Here is a 26306-nt window from a genome sequence, read left to right as displayed (position 1 = left end):
ACCTAGGGACACATAGAGACTGAAAGTGAGGGGATGGAAAAAGATATTCCATGCAAATGGAAATCAAAAGAAAGCTGGAGTAGCAATACTCATATCAGATAAAATAGACTTTAAAGTAAAGAATGTTACAAGAGACAAGGAAGGACACTACATAATGATCAAGGGATCAATCCAAGAAGAAGATACAACAATTAAAAATATATATGCATCCAACATAGGAGCACCTCAATACATAAGGCAACTGCTAACAGCTATAAAAGAGGAAATCGACAGTGACACAATAATAGTGGGGGACTTTAACAGCCTGTCTCTTAACACCTGAAATATCTAGTCCCCTCTGCCTTCCCTGCCTTGTAATTTTGAAAAGTTCTTTGACTTATGGGGTGAATTCTACCCATGTGTAATGCAGACTTTTCTCATAATCTGTTTTGGTTTTTTTGTTTGTTTTTTGTTGCTGTTGTTTTGGTTCTTTTTGGTATTGGCTGCCATCTCTGTTCATCCTCTCCTGTAACCTCTAGGTAAAAAAGAAAGTGAGAGAAAGAGAGGTGTCAGTCTCCAAATACTTTCAACGTTGTTAGAGTTTGAGCTAAAAAATAAGCAAGGGGGGAACAGCAGATCATTTCTTGGGGCATCTTACAATTTCAGGGGACTCATGTACTTGCCGTGCAGGGAGTGTTTGACCCTAAGTCTCTTCAGCTGGCAGTTGGAGGAGCTAAGGACTAGCTTTCTACCTCACTTCTGTTACTACCATCCTTTTCCCCAGGCTTTGCTGTCTCCTGTGATTTCTTTCACCTTGCACAGCTGCTGTTTCTTCCCAAGAATGGCATTCATGCTTGCCTTTTCTCACATTCAAGGTTGATGATGGACAAAGCCTGATGCCAAGACTCAGTCCTGGTGGAGGATTTGTGGTGCTAATCTCAACACTTGACATTGACAGCAAGCATGGCTCAGCCCAACCCAATGTCCATCTCAAATAGCAGAAAAGTTTTAAATTTAGGAAAAAAGAACTTAAGATTATAGGCAGACTTATCCTGTACTCTCACCTCATTTGAAATAGGAAGGAACCACCTTTTGCCTTATTCTTTATTTTTTCTGAGGACAGAGGAAAGGGCACCTACACCACAAAAGGTATGAGATCTCTGCTCAGGCGCCAAATGGATTCATCAAGCTGTTGAATGATTTATCACTTCTCTCTTGCTGAGTTTACTCTTAATAACTTTTATTGATTGCTACCTTTTACTTCTGTGTCTGATCTAAAGAGACCTTTCTCATTCATACTTTTTGCTTCTCATCAGTGAATTCCAATGAAGCAGCATACCATTTCTTATTGTTCTTAAGTAACTGGAAAACATCAAGTATTTCTACCTGCTGACTCATATCTTTAATATAATACCAAGAAGGAAGTACTTTGAGTGTCAGAGTCTGATCCAGTATTTGACATTGGATACCTGTAAGGTTGGGATAAATCCTTTTGAACTCCATCCTTTTGTATTTTTGGATCCTTGCTGTCCCTTTAACACAGGGCGTTCAAACCAGAATGAGGATCAGAATTGCCCAGGGCGCTAATTTAAAACAAGATTCCTAAACTTCAGTCCCATAGGTTCTACTAATAGCCAATCTGGCCTGGTCAGCTAAAATTATAAATTTAAGATACAGTTATATCAAGATTCAGCTGTATCATTGAATCCTGTAATTTCTAGTATTCTACCCTTCAGCCAACCTAAAATTCCTATTCTGCCAACCTAAAATTGGCTAGCTCACCATCTTAACAGCACTAGGGACTCATTCTACTGTCAGGCTGGTTCTACATCAAGACCTGAAGGAGAAAAGAGGCCTGTTATTGACCCTCACAGTTTGTTTTGGGAGCTCTCCTTTTTACTGAGCCAGTGTGGGACATCACTGTATGTGCTCATAGAGGCCTTTGAGTTTTACTACTCATCAGGATGGGAATATTACTCTAGCAGTCTTCATGCTTAGGCAAGTTGCAATCCTTTTTAAAAGTTTTATAATTTAAAATTATTTAGAAATTGTATCTAATTTCCCCATAATAGAAGCTAATAGCCAACTTTTTGTAGAAATTTCTAGATGTGTTTAATCAACTATAAATGATGTACGTATAAACTATAAAGTGTTTAGAAGTATAAATTAGTCAATATAACACAGAAACCAATCTTAAAATGGAATTTAATGCCCTACAGTAGCAGATTAAATTTATCTTCTCTATGATTCATGTCTTATTTTTACTGCAACAAGTTAGAAGGTAAGGAACACTTTGATTAAGTTCTTAAAATTTACAGAGTCTCATTTGGATAAAGGCAGCACTCTTAAAGCCTTTTTAATATAATAATCTGATAATTTCTCTGTAGAACAGAGACTTTGAAACTTTTTGGTTGTAATCCAGAGTAAAAAAGCATTTATATCAAAACTCAGCATATGCATTATGGAACAATACTTACCATTATGTGCAGTGCACTCTGATGTTTTTTATTGTTTTAGTTTTTAAAAGATGCTAGTTGTAACCTACTAAATTGATTTCATAATCTACCAAAGGGTTTTGACCCTTAGTTTGAAAAAAAAAAAAAACCCACCCTTACAGAGGCACTGTTATTTATGGAATATTTTCTGTTTGCCAGGCCCTTCACTAGACATTTTACAGGTAAGGACACTGGGTCTCAGAGAAGCTAAATAATTTTCAGAGGGTTCTTCAACTACAAAAGGGTGAAGCCAGGATGTAAACTAGGTCTGTTGAGCTACAAAAACTTCTGTTACTCTCATACGGTGTTGCTTCTGTATATTAAAATTGAGATGGACTATTCGCTCTGCTTCACCCAAACACCCATATATTCTGTAAGGCAGGCTTGCTTTGAAATTACACATGCCGTTCATTTTCACTTTTCTTAAAATCTTGTGTTTCCTCATCAAATGTCCAGCAGCCTCAGTTTTTAATGGTGGCCAGTGCAGAAGTACATAGCACTGAATTTAGTCCTTAGACTATAAAATTAATAGCGTTTCCATCCCACCCACACATCCTACAAATTTCCTTATATTTGTGGGTCACAGCCATCACTTAAGCGTGCTTTTTATATTGAATTTTAAAATAAACTCTAATATTTTTTAAAACAATCATATAACTCATAGAATCAAATGATTATTCTTTAAAATGGTACGCTTGGGAGGCCATGCACTTATTGTAGTGATGCTGATATTACTTAGAATATTTTTGAAACTTTTCTTTTGGAATTGCCTCTAAAGACATTTTACAAATCACATAAAAAAGCCATCTCAGTGTTTATTAGTCGCAGACTCTGCTCCCTTGTTCTTATGACCTCTCCTCTCTTCCTTCCTCAGTTTTGCTTTTCTTCTGCTGATTTAGCTCTCCTACCCACCTATGCTGGAGCCAATAACCTAAGAAGCCCCAGAAAAGGGTGTGCTGGCCAGAGTTCCTGGGGCAAGAACTTTCAGGTTATACTGACACCGAGTGCTGTATAGGGAGAGTTCTGCGAATCCAAAAGCCTTCCTCTGTGGGCTGCCTGCCTGCCTGTAAGTGCCCTAAAGTAGTTTGCACAGGAGTAAGGACTGAATACCGGGGTTATCTATCACAAGAAACTAAGAAACTTACATATATAGTGTACAGCTTTTTTCTCCAGTGAAAGTCACAGAAGCCAAACCAAGCCATTCTTTGTGTTAACTTAAAAATGGAAAGGTCGTTTTCAGGGTGCCCCTTGCCCTTCGTTGCTGCCACATGAAACCTTTGGGAGGAAGGATGAAGAAGAGTGTGGGGAAATGGTTCTCCTGTGAAATGGGACATTTTCTTCTCCTGATAAAGTATAACATGGCGGTGGCTATCAGGTACTTATGAATGCTAGAAACTCTTTTTAAGTAGTCAGAGGCCTAATGAAAGGTAGGGAAGCTTCCCCACTAGCCGAAATTAATGTGAACAGTTCAGGTTCTGTTTGTGTGGGGGTCTTTTGTTTTGTTTTGTTTTGTTTGCGGTACGTGGGCCTCTCACTGTTGTGGCCTCTCCCGTTGTGGAGCACAGGCTCCGGATGCGCAGGCTCAGCGGCCATGGCTCACGGGCCCAGCCGCTCTGCGGCATGTGGGATCTTCCCGGACCGGGGCACGAACCCGTGTCGCCTGCATCGGCAGGCGGACTGTCAACCACTGTGCCACCCAGGAAGCCCTGTTTGTGTTTCTATTAACATTTCGTGTTGTTTCTAACAAGATGTTCTCAACTATTTATATTCATTAACTTGACACCATTTCACAGAGCCACTGCTTAGGTATGATAAACAATCAACGGTAGGAGATCCACCTATAGTCCATATTACTGCCCTCAAAGAAATTATTTATTGTGGGAGACAAGAAAAACGTCTGTGCAATATTAACAAAAGAAATAAATTCATATAAAAACGTAAGAGGTGTCAAAGGCAAATGATTTGCCCAAGATTAAAGCTAGTTAGCACAAAAGCTAGAATTATAACCATGGTCTAAGAAAAAATAATCCTCAAAGTAATTTAACTGAGTTTTTGTTATGCCATATCAGGTTGCCTACTGAAGCCTGTGGTCTTTCAGACCAGCTTTAACATTCCAAATCAGTCAACAGCTACAGTGGAAAGAGAATTGGATGGGGAATCAGGAGATCAGAGCTCTACCTTTGGCTTTGTCTCTGATAGTAAGCTTTTCCTCAGGGGTTGCTGCTTTCTCCCATTCTAGTCAGGGATTCTCCATTCTTTCTATCTAGCCTCTTACTGGGTCTTGTTAATTGTTTGAATATTAGTCGCATTCATTTCTTAAATATATTCGTAGCCATCAGTCCAGTAAAAGACTTTATTACCTCCCATCCGCTACCTCATCTTCCCCAACTTTAGGCCATTCCTCACATCACTGCCACAAGAACTGTCTTTCATTTTTCTGCTGAAATATTTTCAGCAGATCCTGTTGAATACCTTATAAAGTTCAGCCTTCCATATACTGGCCCCAGCTTTGTCTCTTCAGACTCACTACTCAACCATCTGACAATGCCACTGAAAATCAGACATTCCACAAGAATGATTTTAAGGTTTTTCTATGGTGAAGGTACAAACTGGTAATAAACTATGTTTACATTTTTTCCAGACTAAAGCAATTTCTGTAATACTACATTTTACAAAACTAGTCAGCTGAGTTTTGTTTCAGCTCTTGAATAAGTCTAAAAGTTGTTTCCTAAGGAGAAGAAAACTTTTGTCCCCTCAGAGGAAATTACATTCAATTTCTTAACCTCCAAAACAACGTCAGTCTTGTCACCTGTGCATTGGATAGCCAAAGCATGATTTTAATTTAGCAGCATAGATACTCCAGACTTGAACGGACCATTGTCCAGCTCCTGTGAGAAACTTGACTAATAAATATTTGAGGAAATTACTCTAGTACATACATGTTATCCATACATTTCTCAAGTACTTGAGATTGTCTTTTATTAAGGTTAATCACTAAAAAAGATGTTTACCAAGGTTTCATTAATTAACCCCCTAAAGATGTTTTCCATTTTATTGTTAAAACCCTTGGTGTTAGCAAGGGTCAGCACAAAAAAATGGCCCAATGGTGAGAATTTCTACAAATTCTGTAAAGCTTACTGAATTCACTTATGATGTTGCTAAGTGGTGCTTATATAAGGAAACATGCAATAAATTCACTCATTCAACAACAACAACAACAAAAAAACAAAAACAAAAGAGCTTAAACATTTTTGAAAATTAATTTTTATTATTTTTTTTCAAAAATATTGCTCGATTTATATACTCACTAACAGTGAATAAAAGAGTGTGTCTCACAACCTCTCAGCAGCAAGGTTCTTTCTTTCTTTGTTCTCTGTTAATTGAATAGCAAGGAACTTACTTATTCATTCATTCACTCATTCATTCAGATATAGCATATATTCATTTATTTACATTTGGTCACTGTATTGAACATATATTTGGGAGCACTGGGCTGACTTCAGATGCTTAGACAATATCTGTTTGGTCTTGTTTATAACCTTCACATGTGTAAATTATGCCATGATTATTTACCTCTGATGAGGCAAATGCTTTGTCAAATGGTGGTGACAGTTTCAGATATTTGAAAATCAGTGTAAGAGGCAGAACAGAATTTTCAAGTCATAACAAATGAGAAAAAAATTGAATGAACTGCAAATATCATCATCTTGAGAGGTGCCAGTTGTCAGCAGAATAACTATGGCGCTTAGGGAAAGTGATTACAAATCTGATAGTGATACCTTACATCTGTATCGTGCATTTTATAAAGTGTTTTTCTATTTGTTATTTCACACTTACAATGTGAGAAATCGGAATAACATGTAGATCCGTATTCACAGTATTCGTTGTGAGTAATGCAGTGGGGTGTAGAGAACACAGCTGGATTTATCACTTTAAGCCTGAATCCTGGGAAACATTAAATTACCTTCTGTAATTCTCTGGATTGTAAGAAATTTAAGATCTGTTAATCACTGCCTTTTTGGGAGGAGGGTGGAGAGTAATTCTGGAAGTCTGACTCTGCAAGCATTGGCCTTGGTGAGGTGAGGAGGCTGCCAACGTAGTGACAAAGGTGGAAACTCTTTAGGGACTGGGCCTGCTTGTGCCAGTGCATTCAGCTCTGTTCTCCTTTGAAATTTCTGCACAGATACTTGGAGAGCACTGGCTCGTCCTGGCTTGGTGGCCTCCATGCCCCATAAGGTCCGGAAATGAAGGCTGGGAAAACTGTGAGATCAATTTAAAACCTGCAGATAATTAGCTGGGATGCCACAGCTATCTAAGCCCACATACCTGAGAAGTTTGGTGAAGCCTGAAAACCACTTATTAGCTTCTGTGCAGCCAACCGGAGGGGTTTAAGCTTTCTTAGAATAACTGATAACTATTATAATGTGTGTAAATAGTTCTGTTCCTTTGTTTTGTGTGTCTTTTTAAATTAATAGACTTTATTTTATAGCGACGTTTTAGATTTACAGAAAAATTGAGTTTCCATATACCCCCTCTATAATAGTTTTTTTAATCAAATTTGAGTTATTCTTAATCATCTTTCTAAAAGTAAGATCATAAAGTGACCTATCTAGTGTTGTTTTAATAGTGTCCAATACCTTTTCCCCGCTATTAGGTGACCATGAGAATTGTCAGTCTTATAATTTAAAATTTTGTTTTCTCTATTTTATGGCATACAATCAGAAGATATTTATCTTTGTTCTTCAGGTGCTAGAAGCACAAGAAAGCCCGTGAAATAACTGTTTCTTAGGCCTCCATTGAGATGCTCACCATTTAGGATCATTTACAATGCTGCACCAGACTCCAGGGCCAGGCCAAGAATAGGGCTGCCCAGAGGTCAGCCGGGCACTTAGTCAACGTCACCAGGAGGAGATGCCGCCCTCTGAGCTGAGAGTCTCCAGCCACGTCACTCAGGGGTCTCCTTTCACTCTCAAACCCTAACAGTTTGGGCTCCAGTTTTGTATTTTGTGACGTGTCATCAGGCCCCACTAGAGCTTAGTAAGAAACTGAGAGAAATGGGGTCATGGGAAAGACAGGGTTTCACGCATCCCCTCTGAGCTGCTAGCTTGCCCTCCAGATGGCTCGGTTGGCTTCTCCAGGGTTGGTCCCTCGTCATTTTCAATTTAGAAATCTCCATCTTCCACAAAAAGTTGAGTCTTTGTATCATTCACTTTTCTCTCCTTATTTTCACATCTTTTTTTTTTCTTATGGTAAAATATACATAACATAAAATTTACCATTTAAACCATTTCTAGGTGTACAATTCACTGGCACTAAGTGCATTTACATTGTTGTGCAGTCATCGCCACCATCCCTCTCTAGAACTTTCCCATCATCTCATACTGAAACTCTGTCCCCATTAGACAGTACCTTCCCATCCTCCCCTCCCCTGTCCCCATTTTCCGCAATTCTGATTTGGGTCTCGATGAATTCGACTATTCTAGGTAACTCATGTAAGTGGAATCATGCAGTATTTGTCCTTTTGTGTCTGGCTTACTTCATTTAGCATAATGTCCTCCAGCTTTATCTATATTGTAGCGGGTATCAAACTTTCACACCTGAATAATATTCCCTTGTATCCCAGAGTTTGTTTAGCCATTTATCCGTGGTAGACATCTGGTTTGTTTCCATCTTTTGGCTACTGTGAATAGTGCTTCAATAGACATTGTTGTCCAGATATCTGTTGTTGAGTCCCTGCTTTCAGTTCTTGTAGGTATATACCCAGAGTGGAATTGCTGGATCACATGGTAATTCTAAGTTTCTTTCTTGAGGAACCGCCATCTTGTTTTCCATGCAGCTGTGCCACTTAGCTTCCCACTGCACTTTTTTAAATAAACAAAAGCCTTCCTGTATAAGACCTTTGTTTAGATATTCCTTTTTAAAAAAAGCTTTAAATGTGATGAAGTGTCAGCTTGATGCCTGACGAATGATAGATGCTCATTGAAGTTAGAGGTACCTAAAGAAAGATGAGAATCTTCAAATAGCATGTAGACCAAGGGTCCATGTACTGAGTGAAATCTTGCAAAAACAAAAAATGCTTTCTAATCTCTCTAGGGCTAAAACTATAAGCGATTCAGCTAGATTTAGTGAAAGAAACACAAAATTATTGCGTCTAGAGGTTGTAAATGTGTAACTCACAGGTTAATGTTTAATGGAGTTAGTCAAGTGCAGATTTGCACAGCTTTTCTAGACGGTGTCGCCAGTTGGATTTGTGAGGCTTAATGATTAGGGGCCCCTTTTACTTTCTGAGGTGCAATTGAACTGTTTTCTCACGATGAGGGATGAAAAGAGGGCTGTCAGGCGGTTTGCTGCTAACCGTTGCTGGACCTGCCGGGCACCATAGGTCAACGTGAGGACCAAGAGAGGAAGTGAAAAGAAGCTTTCACATGTTTTCAGCCAGACATTCTCTGGGACTGAGGGAAGAAGGGCAAAGTGTGGGCTTTGGGGCCATGTCGGGGAGACCTGTCCCATCTTCCTGAGGTGGAGAGGGGGTCTGGCCAAAGCTGGAAAGCCCTGCTGGGCCTCCGTGTTTTCTTTCTCACTCACACTGGACCTTCTGGCAAACTCTTTAAGACCCGCTGGCTTTTTTCTCTACTTTAGTCTTGGTCTTCACTGTGTCAACACCACCAGCTCTCACGATTTCCCGGCACCAGCATCCAGTTCCGGCACCCAATCTTTTCATCCCTGGTGACCTGGTAACTCCCTGGTTTAGGGTCTTCGAATGGTCTAGAAGTTTTAACGTTTCGCAGAGAGCCCTGCCCTGTCCAGTCCCCTCCCGTCTCGACACTCAAGCCAACCGGGCCTCCTGCCATGTCCCACACTCCATGCTCTGGCCCCGCAGGGTCCCACTTTCCATCCCTCTGACCTCCCTCTCTTTACCTAGACATTTCCTACTCAGTCTCCCCCACTTTGCAGGCAAGCCTTCCCTGACCACCCCTTCTCCAGACTAGGCTGGCCCCCGCCAGACACCCTGGCCGCCTTCCGTCCTTCTCCTGGGGGACTTGGCCCACCTCTGTCTCCCCATCAGGGCATCCAGGCCACCGTGACCGTGTCCCCCACTTCACCGCTGTTTTTGTGGCACCCGCCACGGTCATGTTCCAAAGCAGATGCTCAATCAGTGTTCACTGAATGAATCTCCAGTGAAAAGGTGTTAGGGGCGTCCTTGGTCCCAGTGTCCTGTGTCCTGGTTGGGGGAGGAAGGCGAGCTTCTCTGACAGTAACATCTCTGCTGCCTGCCCTCCCCCCAGGAGAGGGGCAGCCATTTTTCTAACTGGGAGACGAGCTGACCACATCACTCCGGGGCTCCATCTGTCTCTCTTCTGGGCAGGCTGTTCTCAGGAGGCCCAGGTCCCTGACCCACAGGACAAGGCCATCGAGCGTGTGTCCACTCAGCCTGTGCCACCAGAGGCAGAGTGTCAGGCTGACCTCTGCAGCCACCGTCGAGGCCGCCACCTCCAGCTTAGCTTTTTCCTGGAACGTTGCTGACTTCCTTCCATCTCCATGATGGACTCCCAAGCCCCCTGCACATTCGGGAGGGAAAGGAAGGAATGGTATTTACTGCCCCCTCTGTTCCCCTGTGAACAAACTGCACTGCATTTGGGGGAAAAGCCCAATGTAATTGCAAAGACTGAGATGTTCCTGGGTGAAAACCGATGGCTCTGGCTGACCGGTGGTCAGGAGTCGGGGGATGGGAAAGCCGCTCTTTGCATTTCCCAGGTCCTAGAATGGCCGGTAACTGCATTTTGCAGCGGGTTTATCTCATTCTTGGGGCTCAGCTGTCACCCGGCACCTACAGGTGGGGGAAAGCAGTGAAGATCCCCACAAAGGACATTTGGTGACCTGCCTGGCTGTGCTTTTGAGGTCGTTCCAACTCACCTCCCACAAAACCTAGCAAAATCTTCCCAGAACCCTTGGTGAAATTGAACTTTGGGAGCAATTCTACTGGGAGATCCATGGAGACTAAGGACGGAAACCAGCCTCTTACTTTCCAGTTTTGATTCTTAATGTAGCGCAACAGGTATCCTTTGAGATAATCCCCCTAGCATCCTGAGACGGAACTAGTGGCTCATGGACCATGGGACAGCTTATAGTGGGCTCTTTTTTTTTTTTTTTTTGGCGGTACGCGGGCCTCTCACTGTTGTGGCCTCTCCCGTTGCGGAGCACCGGCTCCGGACACTCAGGCTCAGCGGCCATGGCTCATGGGCCCAGCTGCTCGGCGGCATGTGGGATCTTCCCGGACCGGGGCACGAACCCGTGTCCCCTGCATCGGCAGGCGGACTCTCAACCACTGTGCCACCAGGGCAGCCCCGTGGGCTCTTTTTGAGGTAACTTTTCTAGTTGTTGAGAAACAGAACTTCTTCTGAAGGAGCTTTAAATACCCCTTTCCCACCTTCAGGTAACTGGTCCTGGTTCCCCTGTACTTCTGTGATGGGCCCGTCTCTCTGCCCTTCCTTCCTTGTTCATCATCTTTCTCACCCTGGCTTTTCCTCAGGGTCCACCTGAAGAATCTGAGCTTGCTTCCGAAGTGAGTCTTCCTTGATTTCCTGAGACACGAAGCTTAAGAATTTTAAGGAAAAAAACCTACTTGATCTAAATTTGCCATTACAAGTAGCCAGTCCCTCCTACCCTCAATAAAAGGAAAAAGCAAGAAGAAAAGAAAGGGGGGGAGAGAGACTGGATTCTGACGTGTTTATCCCGCACTTCTATTGACAGCAGCAAATTTAAAGAGAAACAAACCTATTTTATTCCACACTTCTCTTCTCACTCATGAAGCTATTTCCTTTTGTCTGTTAATTTTGTATACTGGTCCTAAACCGAGGCAATAATAGTAAAACAGCCACTAAAATCAAATAGAAATGACATTTCAAGATCATTGCCCGTAAGAGATTTACCTAAAACGTGTATCCCACGGATCCTACGTGCCAAGTGAACGTCCAAGCCCCAAACTTCTCTTGTTCTGCCAAGTGTTTGTTGCTACTTCACATGATTATCAATTGATTAGTTAGTTCCGTGATCCATACTCTGTAAAACCACAAGGGAGTCATAGCTGCGTTAGTAATTAGACTTCTAGTAAATAGTTATTTCTTTATTCTTGAGTAATAAACGTTAGCTCAAACGATCATTTTGAATCTTATTGTCTCATAAGGTCCTAAGAAATAACGCTGACAGAGCACAGATTCACCACTTTTATAGGGATAACTTGAGCAATGTTACTTACCAAATAGACCGAACTCTTTTTTAAAAGTTTAATTTGACTGTTAAAACTAAACCTCTTTTGCCTGTGAAAAGGTTTTTCCCATTGGGTAAGAGAAAACAATTCTCCGTTCACTGTTTCATTATGGCCTTGGAGGCAGGTAAGTGCTTGTGTGGAGAATTTCCAGCCAGGGGTCCCATGTGGTATCTGGGCCCCTGCAGCCTGTGCAGCTGAGCTTTCTGTGGAGAAGAAACACTTTGCTTCCCTGAGCACGTCTGAAGCTGGCCCCTGATATTGGAGAATTACGCTCTGTGTATTTTTCTTATCTCTGTGCCTGAGGGGGTTTTAATATATTTAAGGTTGAGGCCCACATGGAAATTCCTGTCTGGATTCCTGTGTAGAAAGCGGTGTTTGGTGTATGTGTGCTTTATTTATGTGGCACTGTTTATGTGCATTCCAGTGATCATTAACAAAGGCCTCTTGGTAGAAAACCCTGATGAAAGTGGATTTGAAAGTGGCTGTATCAGCTGCAGGTTTGGCAAGACCTCAGTGACTCTGCATTTAGTGAAAGCCCTTCATCATCACTTTGTGTTCAGCCAACCTTATATGGAGAGAAAAGGCACTTTAGTCAACCATGCTAAAAAGCAGCGACAGAAATATCACGGATTTCATTTGGGCAAAGGTTTAAAATTCTATATATCAACAGAGAATTCCTTACGTTTTCTATAGGGGGTGTTAAGACTGGTCTGTCAACACACAATTGGTGAATTAGACTAGCTTGTGTTCATCTGCTTAGGGCCGCCGTAGCACATACCGAAACCTGGGGGCTTAAACAACAGAAATTTATTAGCAAACAGTTCTGGAAGCTGGAAGTCCAAGAGCAAGGTGTTGGCAGGGTTGATTCCTTCTGAGACCTTGCCCGTTGGCTTGCAGATGGCCATTTTCTCACTGTATCCTCACAAGGTTGCCCCTACGTCTGGGTCCTAATCTTCTCTTCTTAAAAGGACACCAGTCAGATGAGATTAGGGCTCACCCATTTGACCTCATTTGACCTTGATTATCTCTTTAAAGACCCCCTCTCCAGATACAGTCACATTCTGAGGTACTAAGGGTTAGGACTTCAGCCTGTGAATTTTGGGGAGACATAAGTCAGCCAATAACGTGACTTAAGTGAAAACAAATAGCGTTTAGATATTTCATAGCTTCCTCTTCCTCTTTTGCAGATTTATATTTCATAGTCCCTTTCTTGGCTTGTTTCCTAGTCTCCAATTTGGGGACCTAGAGAACTAGTGAGACACTGTGAGAACAACGCCCAGCTTCATAGCTGAAGGCCTTGATCCTTGGAGGGATGGTCCTGAAGTTTTCCCATTATGGTTGTTCTTCCACTGGGTTACGTTTTGTTACATGTGACTAAGCTGTCCGTCTAAAAGCTGACAAGGGTTTGATGAAAGTACAAGAACATGGTATTGAAATAATTGCTACTGGTTGAGGTCAGTGGTTTGGAAAACCAGATTGGTACCCACCAGCTGCTCAGCTGGGAGTTTCATTCTTTTTCCTTGCAATCTGTAGAAGTGTGGTTTACATATTAGTACATGTGAGATCCTGGGAAGATTATGTAACCTTTCTGTGCCTCGGTTTCCTCATCTGTAAAGTGGGGGAAGTGACACTACACATTTCATAAGAAGAACGTAGTTGGAAGGGTCTGAAGACTAGTCATTCTAATAAAGGACTTAGCATTGTCCTTGGCCACAGCGGGCGCTACGTAGCATTAGTTTTTGTTCCTTGCACACTCTCCATCCCCTCCCCGCCACACATCCTGGGCCGTCACAACAGAAACTGCAGAGTTAACAGAAACAATTGCCACGGTGCCTGTTTAGATATGAACCCAGCGCCCAAGTGAATGTAGGAGTCTTTTTCTGGGGTTACAAAAAGAAAATTCAATGACCTTAGTGTGTGTGGACATTTGGGGGGTGTCTAGTTGATGCTAATGACTCTGGAGTGAGACCCCTGGTTTCTCATTGGGACCTGCAACTCTCAGTAGTTTGTCTTTTAACCTCTCTAAGCATCAGTTTCCAAATATGTAAAATGGGAACCACAATGACTTGAAACTCATGGGGTTGTTTGGAGTCAAATGGGATGATATACATGAAGTTCTTAGCACACAGGAGGGGAACCTGTTGGTTCTGTCCATTTTCAAATGTGAAATTGGAAAACAGAAGGTAAATGCAGTCAGTCCATTTGTAAATGACCTTGATTTCCGTCCCTCTCAAATGGGCTGCCTGATCATGCCATCTCACTTGGCACCTGCAATTTGTGAAGTCTATTTTAATATATTCCACAGTGGTCCACATGCTCATAGACTTCTCCTTTTATGGTGAAAATAGTTGCAAGGCAATTGGACAGTGATGAGTAAAGAAGAGGGTGTCCTCCCTCCAGTTAGCTTGGGCATCAGTATGAAAACCAAAAGCTACTTAGGCCGGTTTCCATCATGGTGTTCTGGGACAGTGCTGGAACTTTGCAAAGGTGAAACTAACCTCCCCCAAGCTGCATTAAAAAAAACCCTGATGTTCTTCAGGACTAGCTGTAGAGGAGACAGTAAGATTAATTGCCAGGTGTTTCTGAGAAGTGTTTGGTTTTCCAGTAATATTAAAAAATAGTAGACTTTAAAAATATAAATTATGGAATATATGAATTACAAAATTGGGGAAAAGGGTTTTTTTAAAAAAATAAACTTCCAATCAGAAAAAAATGTAATTATGTTCATAGGAGAATGTTCTGGAGATACTTATGCTAGGACAAAATGGCCTTTGCATTATTTTAATTTTTAAAAAAGTGGTTTAGGGCTTCCCTGGTGGCGCAGTGGTTGAGAGTCCGCCTGCCGATGCAGGGGACACGGGTTCGTACCCCGGTCCAGGAAGATCCCACGTGCCGTGGAGCGGCTGGGCCCATGAGCCATGGCTGCTGAGCCTGCGTGTCCGGAGCCTGTGCTCTGCAACGGGAGAGGCCACAACAGCGAGAGGCCCGCGTACCACACGCACACAAAAAATAATAAGTGGTTTAAATCGATGAAGACGGTTCTAGATTTTTAAACATTGGACATTCAGCTCCAGATATAAACTTTCATAACAGATACACAGTTCCTTATTTTCCTGATTATTGAAATCTGAGAACATCATTTTGCTTTTAATGTGCTTTAGAAACAGTGATTGTGTTCTAGAGGAAAATTGCACATGAACATGGGTACTCAACATTTCACACTTACACCATTTATAGACTAAATTTTATTGGGAGACATTTCTTGTAGGTGAACAGAGTTATTATAATGAGATAAAACCGTCCTTTGCAGGGAATAATTCAGTAGATAAATGTGAAATATTGTGGCTTCAGCTGGGTTAATTTTTTTTTTTTTTTTTTTTTTTTTTTTTGTGGTACACGGGCCTCTCACTGTTGTGGCCTCTTCCATTGCGGAGCACAGGCTCCGGACGCACAGGCTCAGTGGCCATGGCTCATGGGCCCAGCCGCTCCGTGGCATGTGGGATCCTCCCGAACCGGGGCACGAACCCGTGTCCCCTGCATTGGCAGGCGGACTCTCAACCACTGCGCCACCAGGGAAGCCCCAGCTGGGTTAATTTTAAGGGGCTCTTGTGTTGCTAGAATTGGTGAGGGCTAAGATGGGGAGAAGCTTAAAACCAGAAATAAAAAAACAACAAGCCTAGAGGCAATATAGTTGGAATCATCCTGTAAATAGCCTTTTCAGATTGGCTTCTTTCACTTAGCAATATGCATTTAAGTTTACTCTATGTCTTTTTGTGTATTAAGAGTTCATTTTTTAAATCACAATAGTATTCTGTTGTATGGATGTGTCACACTTCCTTTATCCATTCACCTATGGAAGTTTTCAACTCCTTTGGGTAAATACCAAGGAGTATGATTGCTGGATTGTATGGTAAGACTGTGTTTAATTTTTTAAGAGATCACCAAACTGTCTTCCCAAGTGGCTGTACCATTTTGCATTCCCACCAGCAACGAATGAGAGTTCCTGTTGCTCCACATCTTCACCAACATCTGGTGTTGTCAGTGTTGTGGATTTTAACCATCGTGATAAGTGTGTAACGGGCTGACGTTTTTTCTCATATTTAGCTGTGTTATCTCCAAATCACTATATGAGAAATACATTTAACACGACTACTAATGAAATATAATACAACTATTATCATTCAGAATCCTGATGGAAAAAGACATTGGAAACAAGAAAACAAGCACTCATGTCAATATTAACACTGTTAATAACAACAATAATAATAATAATACAAATTTATTTGTGAGTATTTTTTGAGTTTATTTTGAAGACAAATGCCACCAGGAAAACATTTACAAGATACATTTCTGATTAACACTTATGAGCAGTTAGCCTCAAGAGCAGTGAGAGACACTGGCCATCATCGGGTGGCAACGCTCTCAAGAGGCACTCTGGTTTTTGAGCACTTGTTACTGATTTTCGATGGACAGTTTTCAATGTCTTTGTTCCAGGTCTTTCAAGTCGCTTACGTCATCATCAAAGCTGCTAATGCCCCTCGGCCTGGAAACTGGATCTTGGAGCATTCTCTAGACGGCATGGAGTTCAGCCCCTGGCAGTACTATGCAGTTAGTGACACGGAATGTTTGACTCATTACAATATCACTCCAAGACGGGGGCCGCCCACTTACAGGGCAGATGACGAAGTGATCTGCACCTCCTATTACTCCAGGCTGGTACCGCTTGAGCACGGAGAGGTATGGCGCCCCCTGCTGGCCAGGAGATCTGTTTTTTCATCAGTGTCACCTCCAGGGACAACCTAGCCATCACAGAGCCAACAGGAAACACTCAAAATAGAGCTCTCCTGGTACAGATCACAGAGATCTTTAACTATCTAGCTGCTGTAGTTAAGGTGCCATTGACTGGTGTCTACTGATGATTAATGTCACCACTGACACATTTTACTTTATTGATTTCTTCCCTTCAGGGAGATCCCTCAACCTTCACTGTGCTGTGATTTAATAACTCCATCAGATCATTCTCAGAGCATCTTTCTCATGACACCAAGGCAACAAGATTTGTTAAAATATTAAAGAGAGCGAAAATGCTTCTAAAATATAGAGCTTCCAGTTTTCTCTGGGAAGTTCTCCCTGTCCCTGGAGGTGTTCAGGGTTGGAGATGGTTCATGAAATATTCCAGCTCCGTGCTCTCCATGCCCGGACTGCACACACATCCTTAGGTCAGAGTGTAATCAAAAACAAGCCATGCCTTGGTAGCATACCTTGATGAGCTAAAACTACAAAAACCCTGCAAGTGCTTTTCACAGCAGGAACTCTGCAGCAAGCCCTGCATTGTCTCAAGAGCAGAGATGAGAAAATGGGAGTTACAAAGCTTTCTGGCACTTTCCCTCACTCTCGCCAGTCTATTCATGACATTTAGAATCTGTTTCAGAGAAGCCTGTGGATACACGTTAAAATGCCCTCACCTCACTGGGAGAAGTGGTTCTGTTTAAAAGTTTCCCGCAATCTCTGAGACACTGCAATGAATAACTTCAATAAACTGAACTTGGGCTGTGATCATGCTGTTCACAAGTGTCAATGAATATTAGACAGATTTCTATAAGAACCCCATTGTTTGGTTTGATTTTAGATAGTATCTGTAAAGATTATGTCCTGAATGTAAACAATCAGGGCTATTTTTTGCATGCTTAAAATTGATATTTGTTTATTTTGATGTCTTTATCTCTAGATTCATACATCGCTAATCAATGGCAGACCAAGCTCTGATGATCTTTCACCCAAGTTGTTGGAATTTACTTCTGCACGATACATCCGCCTGCGCTTACAGCGCATTCGAACCCTCAATGCCGATCTTATGACCCTCAGCCACCGGGACCCTAAAGACCTCGACCCTATTGTCACAAGACGAGTGAGTGTGGCAGGGCTCCTGACCGCTGAAAAGTTTATGTTGTTTCAGGGAAATAGACTTTTCCTCCCAGGTTGGCCTTTTTTTCTTATTTTTGTTGAAGAACGTTAGTTATGCTTTGTTAAAAATGCCACCTTTAAACGAGGTTATGGTTGTGACGTGGTGCCCTCAGGTCCCCCTGTCCCCACCCATCCCATAACGCCATCATGCAGCGGATGTAGTGGTCATTTCTTCACGTTCTAATCTGGCTCTACATCTGATCAAGCAAGTGAGAATGGCTGGGGTTTTTTCCCACTTAGAAGAAAATTTTAAAGTTTGAGATAGAAGCTACATCCAGGAAAACGTACATATTTTCAGGGTATAGTAAACGTATAAGGCTTGTGGCGACAAACATTTCCAAATCCCTTGGATAAAGTAGGAGTGGGATTACTTAGTTACAGGATAGCTATGTGTTTAATTTTTAGGAATTTTCTAAGCCTTATCAGAAGCAGCTGTGTCATTTTACAGACCAGCAGTGTGTGAGGGCTCTGGGTGCACCGCACACTTTCACACATTGGGGCGTCGGTCACTGTCACCTCAGCCGTGCTGATGTGCGTGCGGTGGCATCTCCTCGGGGTATTAATTTGTATTTCCCTGATGACTGATGTTGAGCGTGTCCTTATTTGTATCCGATGACATTTCTATCCATTTTTAAATTGGGTTATCCATCTCCTTATTCCTGAGTTATAAAAGATCTCTATATATGCTGTGTAGAAATCCTTTGTCAGATGTGTCTATACTGCAAATCCCTTCTCCTGCCCTGGTTTGTCTCTTGCTTATCCGCTTTTCCTAACTATGACTTCTGAGGAGTAGATGGTTTAATTTCGATGAAGTCCAGTTTATCGTTTTTCTTTTATAGTTAGTGCTTTCTATTCATTTCTGAAAAATATTTGCTTATCGCAAGTTTACAAAAATATTTTCCGATGCTTTCTTGTTATAGCTTTATAGTTTCAGCTTTCACGTCTATTATCCTTTTCTTGTTAATTTTTGTATTTGGTGTGAGGTAGAGGCGAAGGTTGTTTTTTCCCCATGTGTATATACAATTGTTCCAGCACCATGTGTTGAAAATACTTTCCTTTCTCCCTTTAAATTGTTTTGGGGCCCTGTTGAAAATTACTTGACCGTATTATTGTGGGTGCGTTTCTGGACTCTATACTGTCCCAATGATGTATTTGTCTATCCTTATGCCAATAACAGTCTTTCTTGATTACTGCAGTAAATCTTGAAGTCAGGTACCATAATAGTCCAACTCAGTCCTTTTTCAAGATTGGTTAGGCTGTTCCAAGTTCATTGTGTTTCCTTATAAATTTTAGAATCAGTTTGTCAATTAATACCAAAAAGAAGGAAAGAAAGAAGGAAAGAAAGAAAGAAAGAAGGAAAGAAAGTAGGAAAGAAATAAAGAAAGAAGGGAAGAAAGAAATCCTGCTAAGACTTTCATTGGGATTCCATTGATTCCGTAGATCAAGTTAGGAGGAATTTTGGAAGACATTTTGACAATATTGGATCATCTAGTCCATGAATGTGCTATACCTCCCCACTTACCTCTGTCTTCTTAAGTTCCTCTTGGCAATGATCTATTATTTGTTTATTTGTCAATCTTTTGTTCAGTTTATTTTTAAGTATTTCATGTTTTTGAATATTAGTGTTAATGGTTTGCTTTCTAACATTTATTTTCCATTTGTTCATTGCTAGTGTATAGAAGTACAATTAATTTTTGTTGATTGAGACATTGCCAAATTCACATATTCTAGTAGTTTTTGATAGATTTTCTATGTACACAATCATGTCATCTACAGATAATGACAGTTTCGTCTTACTGTGCACTCTGTTTGCTTTTGACTTCTTTTTTCTTGCATTATTGAACTGGCTGGCACCTCCCATAGAATGTTGAATAGAAATGGTAAGAGCAGATTTCAAGAGGAAAGCACTTAATCTTTCACTGTTAGCTCTAGGTTTTCCATAGACACGCCTGCATTAGACTGAAGAAGTTCTCTTCTACTCTGGTTTGCTGAGTTGTTTTTTAATTGATGGTGTTGCCTTCTGTAAAATGCTTTTTGTGCATCTAATGAAATGATTATATGATTTTTCTCCTTTATTCTGTTAATGTGGTGATTTACATTTATTGATTTTTTTTGTGTGTTAAATTAACTCTGCACCCATGGGATAAATCCTAATTGGTCATGAGTTATTCCTTTTTATATAGGGCTGTGTTCAATTTAGGAATATTTTTAGGGTTTTCAGTAACATGGCGTTTGAATATGACTGCCTCGGTTTAAGATGCAGCCAAGTTGAGAAATTCTTTTTAAACTCCTTTGGTTTCTGTTGATGAGCTAATTTGAACATTTTTTTTAATGAATAATTTATTTATTTATGGCTGTGTTGGGTCTTCGTTTCTGTGCGAGGGCTTTCTCTAGTTGTGGCAAGCAGGGGCCACTCTTCATCGCAGTGCCTGGGCCTCTCACTGTTCTGGCCTCTCTTGTTGCAGAGCACAGGCTCCAGACGCACAGGCTCAGTAATTGTGGCTCATGGGCCCAGTTGCTCCGTGGCATGTGGGATTTTCCCAGACTAGGGCTCAAACCCGTGTCCCCTGCATCGGCAGGCGGACTCTCAACCACTGTGCCACCAGGGAAGCCCTGAACATTGTTTACATTAATTGAACATAAATATTTTATTTATATTTACTTGTGCATGAAATATAGTTTAAAATGCATATCTGTGTTTTTGATTACCAATAACAACTGAGATATTTGTTGGAGTGCCAACATTTTCTTCTCACTGAAATAGAAGAGGTTTTAATTTTTGCTTGTTACTTTCTTTTTCCTTAGTATTACTATTCAATAAAAGACATTTCTGTTGGAGGAATGTGTATTTGTTATGGCCATGCTAGTAGCTGCCCATGGGATGAAACTATAAAGGTGAGTTATAGTATTTCACATTTTACTAAAAATTCAAAATAGCACTTGTAGCTATAATATTTGCATTGCACTTTTTTATTCAAGGCATGTGTTGAAAGTTATAAAATCAAGCCACAAAAAGAGATTTTCAGATAATTTAACTGGTTTAATTTTTTTAAACAATTTAATTTTGTGTTGGTAGGAGAATATGTTTCTAATTAAATTCTTTCCATAAATTTTTTTTTGGAGGTGTTTAAAAAAAAGGTAACGTAAAATTTACCATTTTAATCGTTTTTAAGTGTGCAATTCAGTGACCTTTTGAATTTTGAAGGTCTTCTCTATAAGATAGTCAAGTGAAAATCACGTGCAGTTAGAAATCATGTTTATACTTTTTTTTTTAACATCTATATTGGGGTATAATTGATTTACAATGGTGTGTTACTTTCTGCTTTATAACAAAGTGAATTAGTTATACATACACATATGTTCCCATATCTCTTCCCTCTTGCGTCTCCCTCCCTCCCACCCTCCCTATCCCACCCCTCCAGCCGGTCACAAAGCACCGAGCTGATCTCCCTGTGCTATGCGGCTGCTTTCCACTAGCTATCTACCTTACGTTTGGTAGTGTATATATGTCCATGCTTCTCTCTCGCTTTGTCACAGCTCACCCTTCCCCCTCCCCATATCCTCAAGTCCGTTCTCTAGTAGGTCTGTGTCTTTATTCCTGTCTTACCCTTAGGTTCTTCATGACATTTTTTTCTTAAATTCCATATATATGTGTTAGCATACGGTATTTATCTTTCTCTTTCTGACTTACTTCACTCTGTATGACAGACTCTAGGTCTATCCACCTCATTACAAATACCTCAATTTTGTTTCTTTTTATGGCTGAGTAATATTCCATTGTATATATGTGCCACATCTTCTTTATCCATTCATCCGATGATGGGCACTTAGGTTGTTTCCATCTCTGAGCTATTGTAAATAGAGCTGCAATGAACATTTTGGTACATGACTCTTTTTGAATTATGGTTTACTCAGGGTCTATGCCCAGTAGTGGGATTGCTGGGTCATATGGTAGTTCTATTTGTAGTTTTTTAAGGAACCTCCATACTGTTCTCCATAGTGGCTGTACCAATTTACATTTGCACCAACAGTGCAAGAGTGTTCCCTTTTCTCCACACCCTCTCCAGCACTTATTGTTTCTAGATTTTTTGATGATGGCCATTCTGACTGGTGTGAGATGATATCTCATTGTAGTTTTGATTTGCATTTCTCTAATGATTAATGATGTTGAGCATTCTTTCATGTGTTTGTTGGCAGTCTGTATATCTTCTTTGGAGAAATGTCTATTTAGGTCTTCTGCCCATTTTTGGATTGGGTTGTTTGTTTTTTTGTTATTGAGCTGCATGAGCTGCTTGTAAATTTTGGAAATTAATCCTTTGTCAGTTGCTTCATTTGCAAATATTATCTCCCATTCTGAGGGTTGTCTTTTGGTCTTGTTTATGGTTTCCTTTGCTGTGCAAAAGCTTTGAAGTTTCATTAGGTCCCATTTGTTTTTTTGTTTTTTTTTCCATTTCTCTAGGAGATGGGTCTAAAAGGATCTTGCTGTGATTTATGTCATAGAGTGTTCTGCCTATGTTTTCCTCTAAGAGTTTGATAGTTTCTGGCCTTACATTTAGGTCTTTAATCCATTTTGACCTTATTTTTGTGTATGGTGTTACGGAGTGATCTAATCTCATACTTTTACATATACCTGTCCAGTTTTCCAGCACCACTTATTGAAGAGGCTGTCCTTTCTCCACTGTATATTCCTGCCTCTTTTATCAAAGATAAGGTGACCATATGTGCGTGGGTTTAACTCTGGGCTTTCTATCCTGTTCCATTGATCTATCTTTCTGTTTGTGTGCCAGTACTATACTGTCTTAATTACTGTAGCTTTGTAGTATAGTCTGAAGTCAGGGAGCCTGATTCCTCCAGCTCTGTTTTTCTTTCTCAAGATTGCTTTGGCTATTCGGGGTCTTTTGTGTTTCCATACAAATTGTGAAATTTTTTGTTCTAGTTCTGTGAAAAATGCCATTGGTAGTTTGATAGGGATTGCATTGAATCTGTAGATTGCTTTGGGTTGTAGAATCATTTTCAAAATGTTGATTCTTCCAATCCAAGAACATGGTATATCTCTCCATCTATTTGTATCATCTTTAACTTCTTTCATCAGTGTCTTATAATTTTCTGCATACCGGTCTTTTGTCTCCTTAGGTAGGTTTATTCCTAGATATTTTATTCTTTTTGTTGCAGTGGTAAATGGGAGTGTTTTCTTGATTTCACTTTCAGATTTTTCATCATTAGTGTGTAGGAATGCAAGAGATTTCTGTGCATTAATTTTGTATCCTTCAACTTTACCAAATTCATTGATTAGCTCTAGTAGTTTTCTGGTAGCATCTTTAGGATCCTCTATGTATAGTATCATGTCATCTGCAAACAGTGACAGCTTTACTTCTTCTTTTCCGATTTGGATTCCTTTTATTTCCTTTTCTCCTCTGATTGCTGTGGCTAAAACTTCCAAAACTATGTTGAATAAGAGTGGTGAGAGTGGGCAACCTTCTCTTGTTCCTGATCTTAGTGGAAATGCTTTCAGTTTTTCACCATTGAGGATGATGTTGGCTGTGGGTTTATCATATATGGCCTTTATTATGTTGAGGAAAGTTCCCTCTATGTCTACTTTCTGCAGGGTTTTTATCATAAATGGGTGTTGAATTTTGTCAAAAGCTTTCTCTACATCTATTGAGATGATCATATGGTTTTTCTCCTTCAGTTTGTTAATATGGTTTATCACATTGATTGATTTGCGTATATTGAAGAATCCTTGCACTCCTGGAATAAACCCCACTTGATCATGGTGTATGATCCTTTTAATGTGCTGTTGGATTCAGTTTGCTAGTATTTTGTTGAGGATTTTTGCATCTTTGTTCATCAGTGATATTGGCCTGTAGTTTTCTTTCTTTGTGACATCCTTGTCTGGTTTTGGTATCAAGGTGATGGTGGCCTTGTAGAATGAATTTGGGAGTGTTCCTCCCTCTGCTATATTTTGGAAGAGTTTGAGAAGGATAGGTGTTAGCTCTTCTCTAAATGTTTGATAGAATTCGCCTGTGAAGCCATGTGGTCCTGGGCTTTTGTTTGTTGGAAGGTTTTTAATCACAGTTTCAATTTCATTACTTGTGATTGGTCGGTTCATATTTTCTATTTCTTCCTGGTTCAGTCTTCGAAGTTTATACATTTATAAGAATCTGTCCATTTCTTTCAGCCTGTCCATTTTATTGGCATAGTGTTGCTTGTAGTAGTCTCTTAGGATGCTTTGTATTTCTGCGGTGTCTGTTGTAACTTCTCCTTTTTAGTTTATTGATTTGAGTCCTCTCCCTCTTTTTCTTGATTAGTCTGGCTAATGGTTTATCTATTTTATCTTCTCAAAGAACCAGCTTTTAGTTTTATTGATCTTTGCTATTGTTTCCTTCATTTATTTCTGATCAGATTTTTATGATTTCTTTCCTTCTCCTAACTTTGGGTTTTTTTGTTCTTCTTTCTCTAATTGCTTTAGGTGCAAGGTTAGGTTGTTTATTCGAGATGTTTCCTGTTTCTTAAGGTGGGCTTGTATTGCTATAAACTTCCCTCTTAGAACTGCTTTTGCTGCATCCCATAGATTTTGGGTCGTCATGTCTTCATTGTCATTTGTTTCTAGGTATTTTTTTATTTCCTCTTTGATTTCTTCAGTGATAACTTAGTTATTAAGTAGTGTATTGTTTAGCCTCCATGTGTTTGTATTTTTTACAGATCTTTTCCTGTAATTGATATCTAGTCTCATGGCGTTGTGGTCGGAAAAGATACCTGATACAATTTCAATTTTCTTAAATTTACCAAGGCTTGATTTGTGACCCAAGATATGATCTATCCTGGAGAATGTTCCATGAGCACTTGAGAAAAATGTGTATTCTGTTGTTTTTGGATGGAGTGTTCTATAAATATCAATTAAGTCCATCTTGTTTAATGTATCAAGATGTAGTTTTCTTTATGTTTCCTTATTGATTTTCATTTTGTGTTTCCTTATTGATTTTCATTTAAAGCTTGTGTTTCCTTATTGATTTTCATTTTGGATGATCTGTCCATTGGTGAAAGTGGGGTGTTAAAGTCCCCTACTATGAATGTGTTACTGTCGATTTCCTCTTTTATGGCTGTTAGTATTTGCCTTATGTATTGAGGTGCTCCTATGTTGGGTGCATAAATATTTACAATTGTTATATCTTCTTCTTGGATCGATCCCTTGATCATTATGTAGTGTCCTTCTTTGTCTCTTGTAATAGGGTCTATTTAATGTCTATTTTGTCTGATATGAGAATTGCTACTCCAGCTTTCTTTTGGTTTCCATTTGCATGGAATGTCTTTTTCCATCCCCTTACTTTCAGTCTGTATGTGTCTCTATGTCTGAAGTGGGTTTCTTTTAGACAGCATATATATAGGTCTTGTTTTTGTATCCATTCAGCCAATCTGTGTCTTTTGGTGGGAGCATTTAGTCCATTTACATTTAAGGCAATTATCGATATGTATGTTCCTATTCCCATTTTCTAAAGTGCTTTGGGTTCATTATTGTAGGTCTTTTCGTTCTCTTGTGTTTCCTGCCTAGAGAAGTTCCTTTAGCATTTGTTGTAAAGCTGGTTTGGTGGTGCTGAACTCTCTCAGCTTTTGCTTGTCTGTAAAGGATTTAATTTCTCCATCAAATCTGAATGAGATCCCTGCTGGGTAGAGTAATCTTGGTTGCAGGTTTTTCTTTTTCATCACTTTAAATATGTCCTGCCAGTCCCTTCTGGCTTGCAGAGTTTCTGCTGAAAGATCAGCTGTTAACCTGATGGGGATTCCCTTGTATGTTATTTGTTGTTTTTCCCTTGCTGCTTTTAATATGCTTTCTTTGTATTTAATTTTTGATAGTTTGATTAATATGTGTCTTGGCATATTTCTCCTTGGATTTATCCTGTATGGGACTCTCTGTGCTTCCTGGACTTGATTAACTATTTCCTTTCCCATATTAGGGAAGTTTTCAACTATAATCTTTTCAAATATTTTCTCAGTCCCTTTCTTTTTCTCTGCTTCTTCTGGAACCCCTATAATTCGAATGTTGGTGCATTTAATGTTGTCCCAGAGGTCTCTGAGACTGTCTTCAGTTCTTTTCATTCTTTTTTCTTTATTCTATTCTGCAGTAGTTATTTCCACCATTTTATCTTCCAGGCCACTTATCCGTTCTTCTGCTTCAGTTATTCTGCTATTGATCCCATCTAGAGTATTTTTCATTTCATTTATTGTGCTGTTCATCATTGTTTGTTTCATCTTTAGTTCTTCTAGGTCCTTGTTAAATGTTTCTTGCATTTTGTCTATTCTATTTCCAAGATTTTGGATCATCTTTACTATCATTATTCTGAATTCTTTTTCAGGTAGACTGCCTATTTACTCTTCATTTGTTAGTTCTGGTGGGTTTTTATCTTGCTCCTTCATCTGCGGTGTGTTTTTCTTTTTTTTTTTTTTGCGGTACGCGGGCCTCCCACTGCTGTGGCCTCTCCCGTCGCGGAGCACAGGCTCCGGACGCGCAGGCTCAGCGGCCATGGCTCACGGGCCCAGCCGCTCCGCGGCACGTGGGATCCTCCCGGACCGGGGCACGAACCCGCGTCCCCTGCATCTGCAGG

The 26306-nt window shown here is 40.4% G+C and overlaps 1 protein-coding gene across 1 annotated transcript in view; it reads left to right on the top strand.

Moving 5' to 3' along the window:
* LAMA1 (laminin subunit alpha 1) overlaps window positions 1–26306 on the top strand; it is a 159749-nt gene that overhangs the window by 37540 nt on the left and 95903 nt on the right. Inside the window, exons 4-6 of the mRNA XM_082853408.1 lie at window positions 16237–16479; window positions 17471–17650; window positions 20512–20601. Of these exons, the coding sequence (XP_082709534.1) occupies window positions 16237–16479; window positions 17471–17650; window positions 20512–20601 (513 nt within the window). The remainder of the gene's footprint in view (window positions 1–16236; window positions 16480–17470; window positions 17651–20511; window positions 20602–26306) is intronic.

The sequence above is a fragment of the Leucopleurus acutus genome (assembly GCF_964270905.1).
Source record: "Leucopleurus acutus genome assembly, chromosome: 13".
NCBI lineage: Eukaryota > Metazoa > Chordata > Mammalia > Artiodactyla > Delphinidae > Leucopleurus > Leucopleurus acutus.
This window is presented reverse-complemented; position numbering and strand designations above follow the sequence as displayed.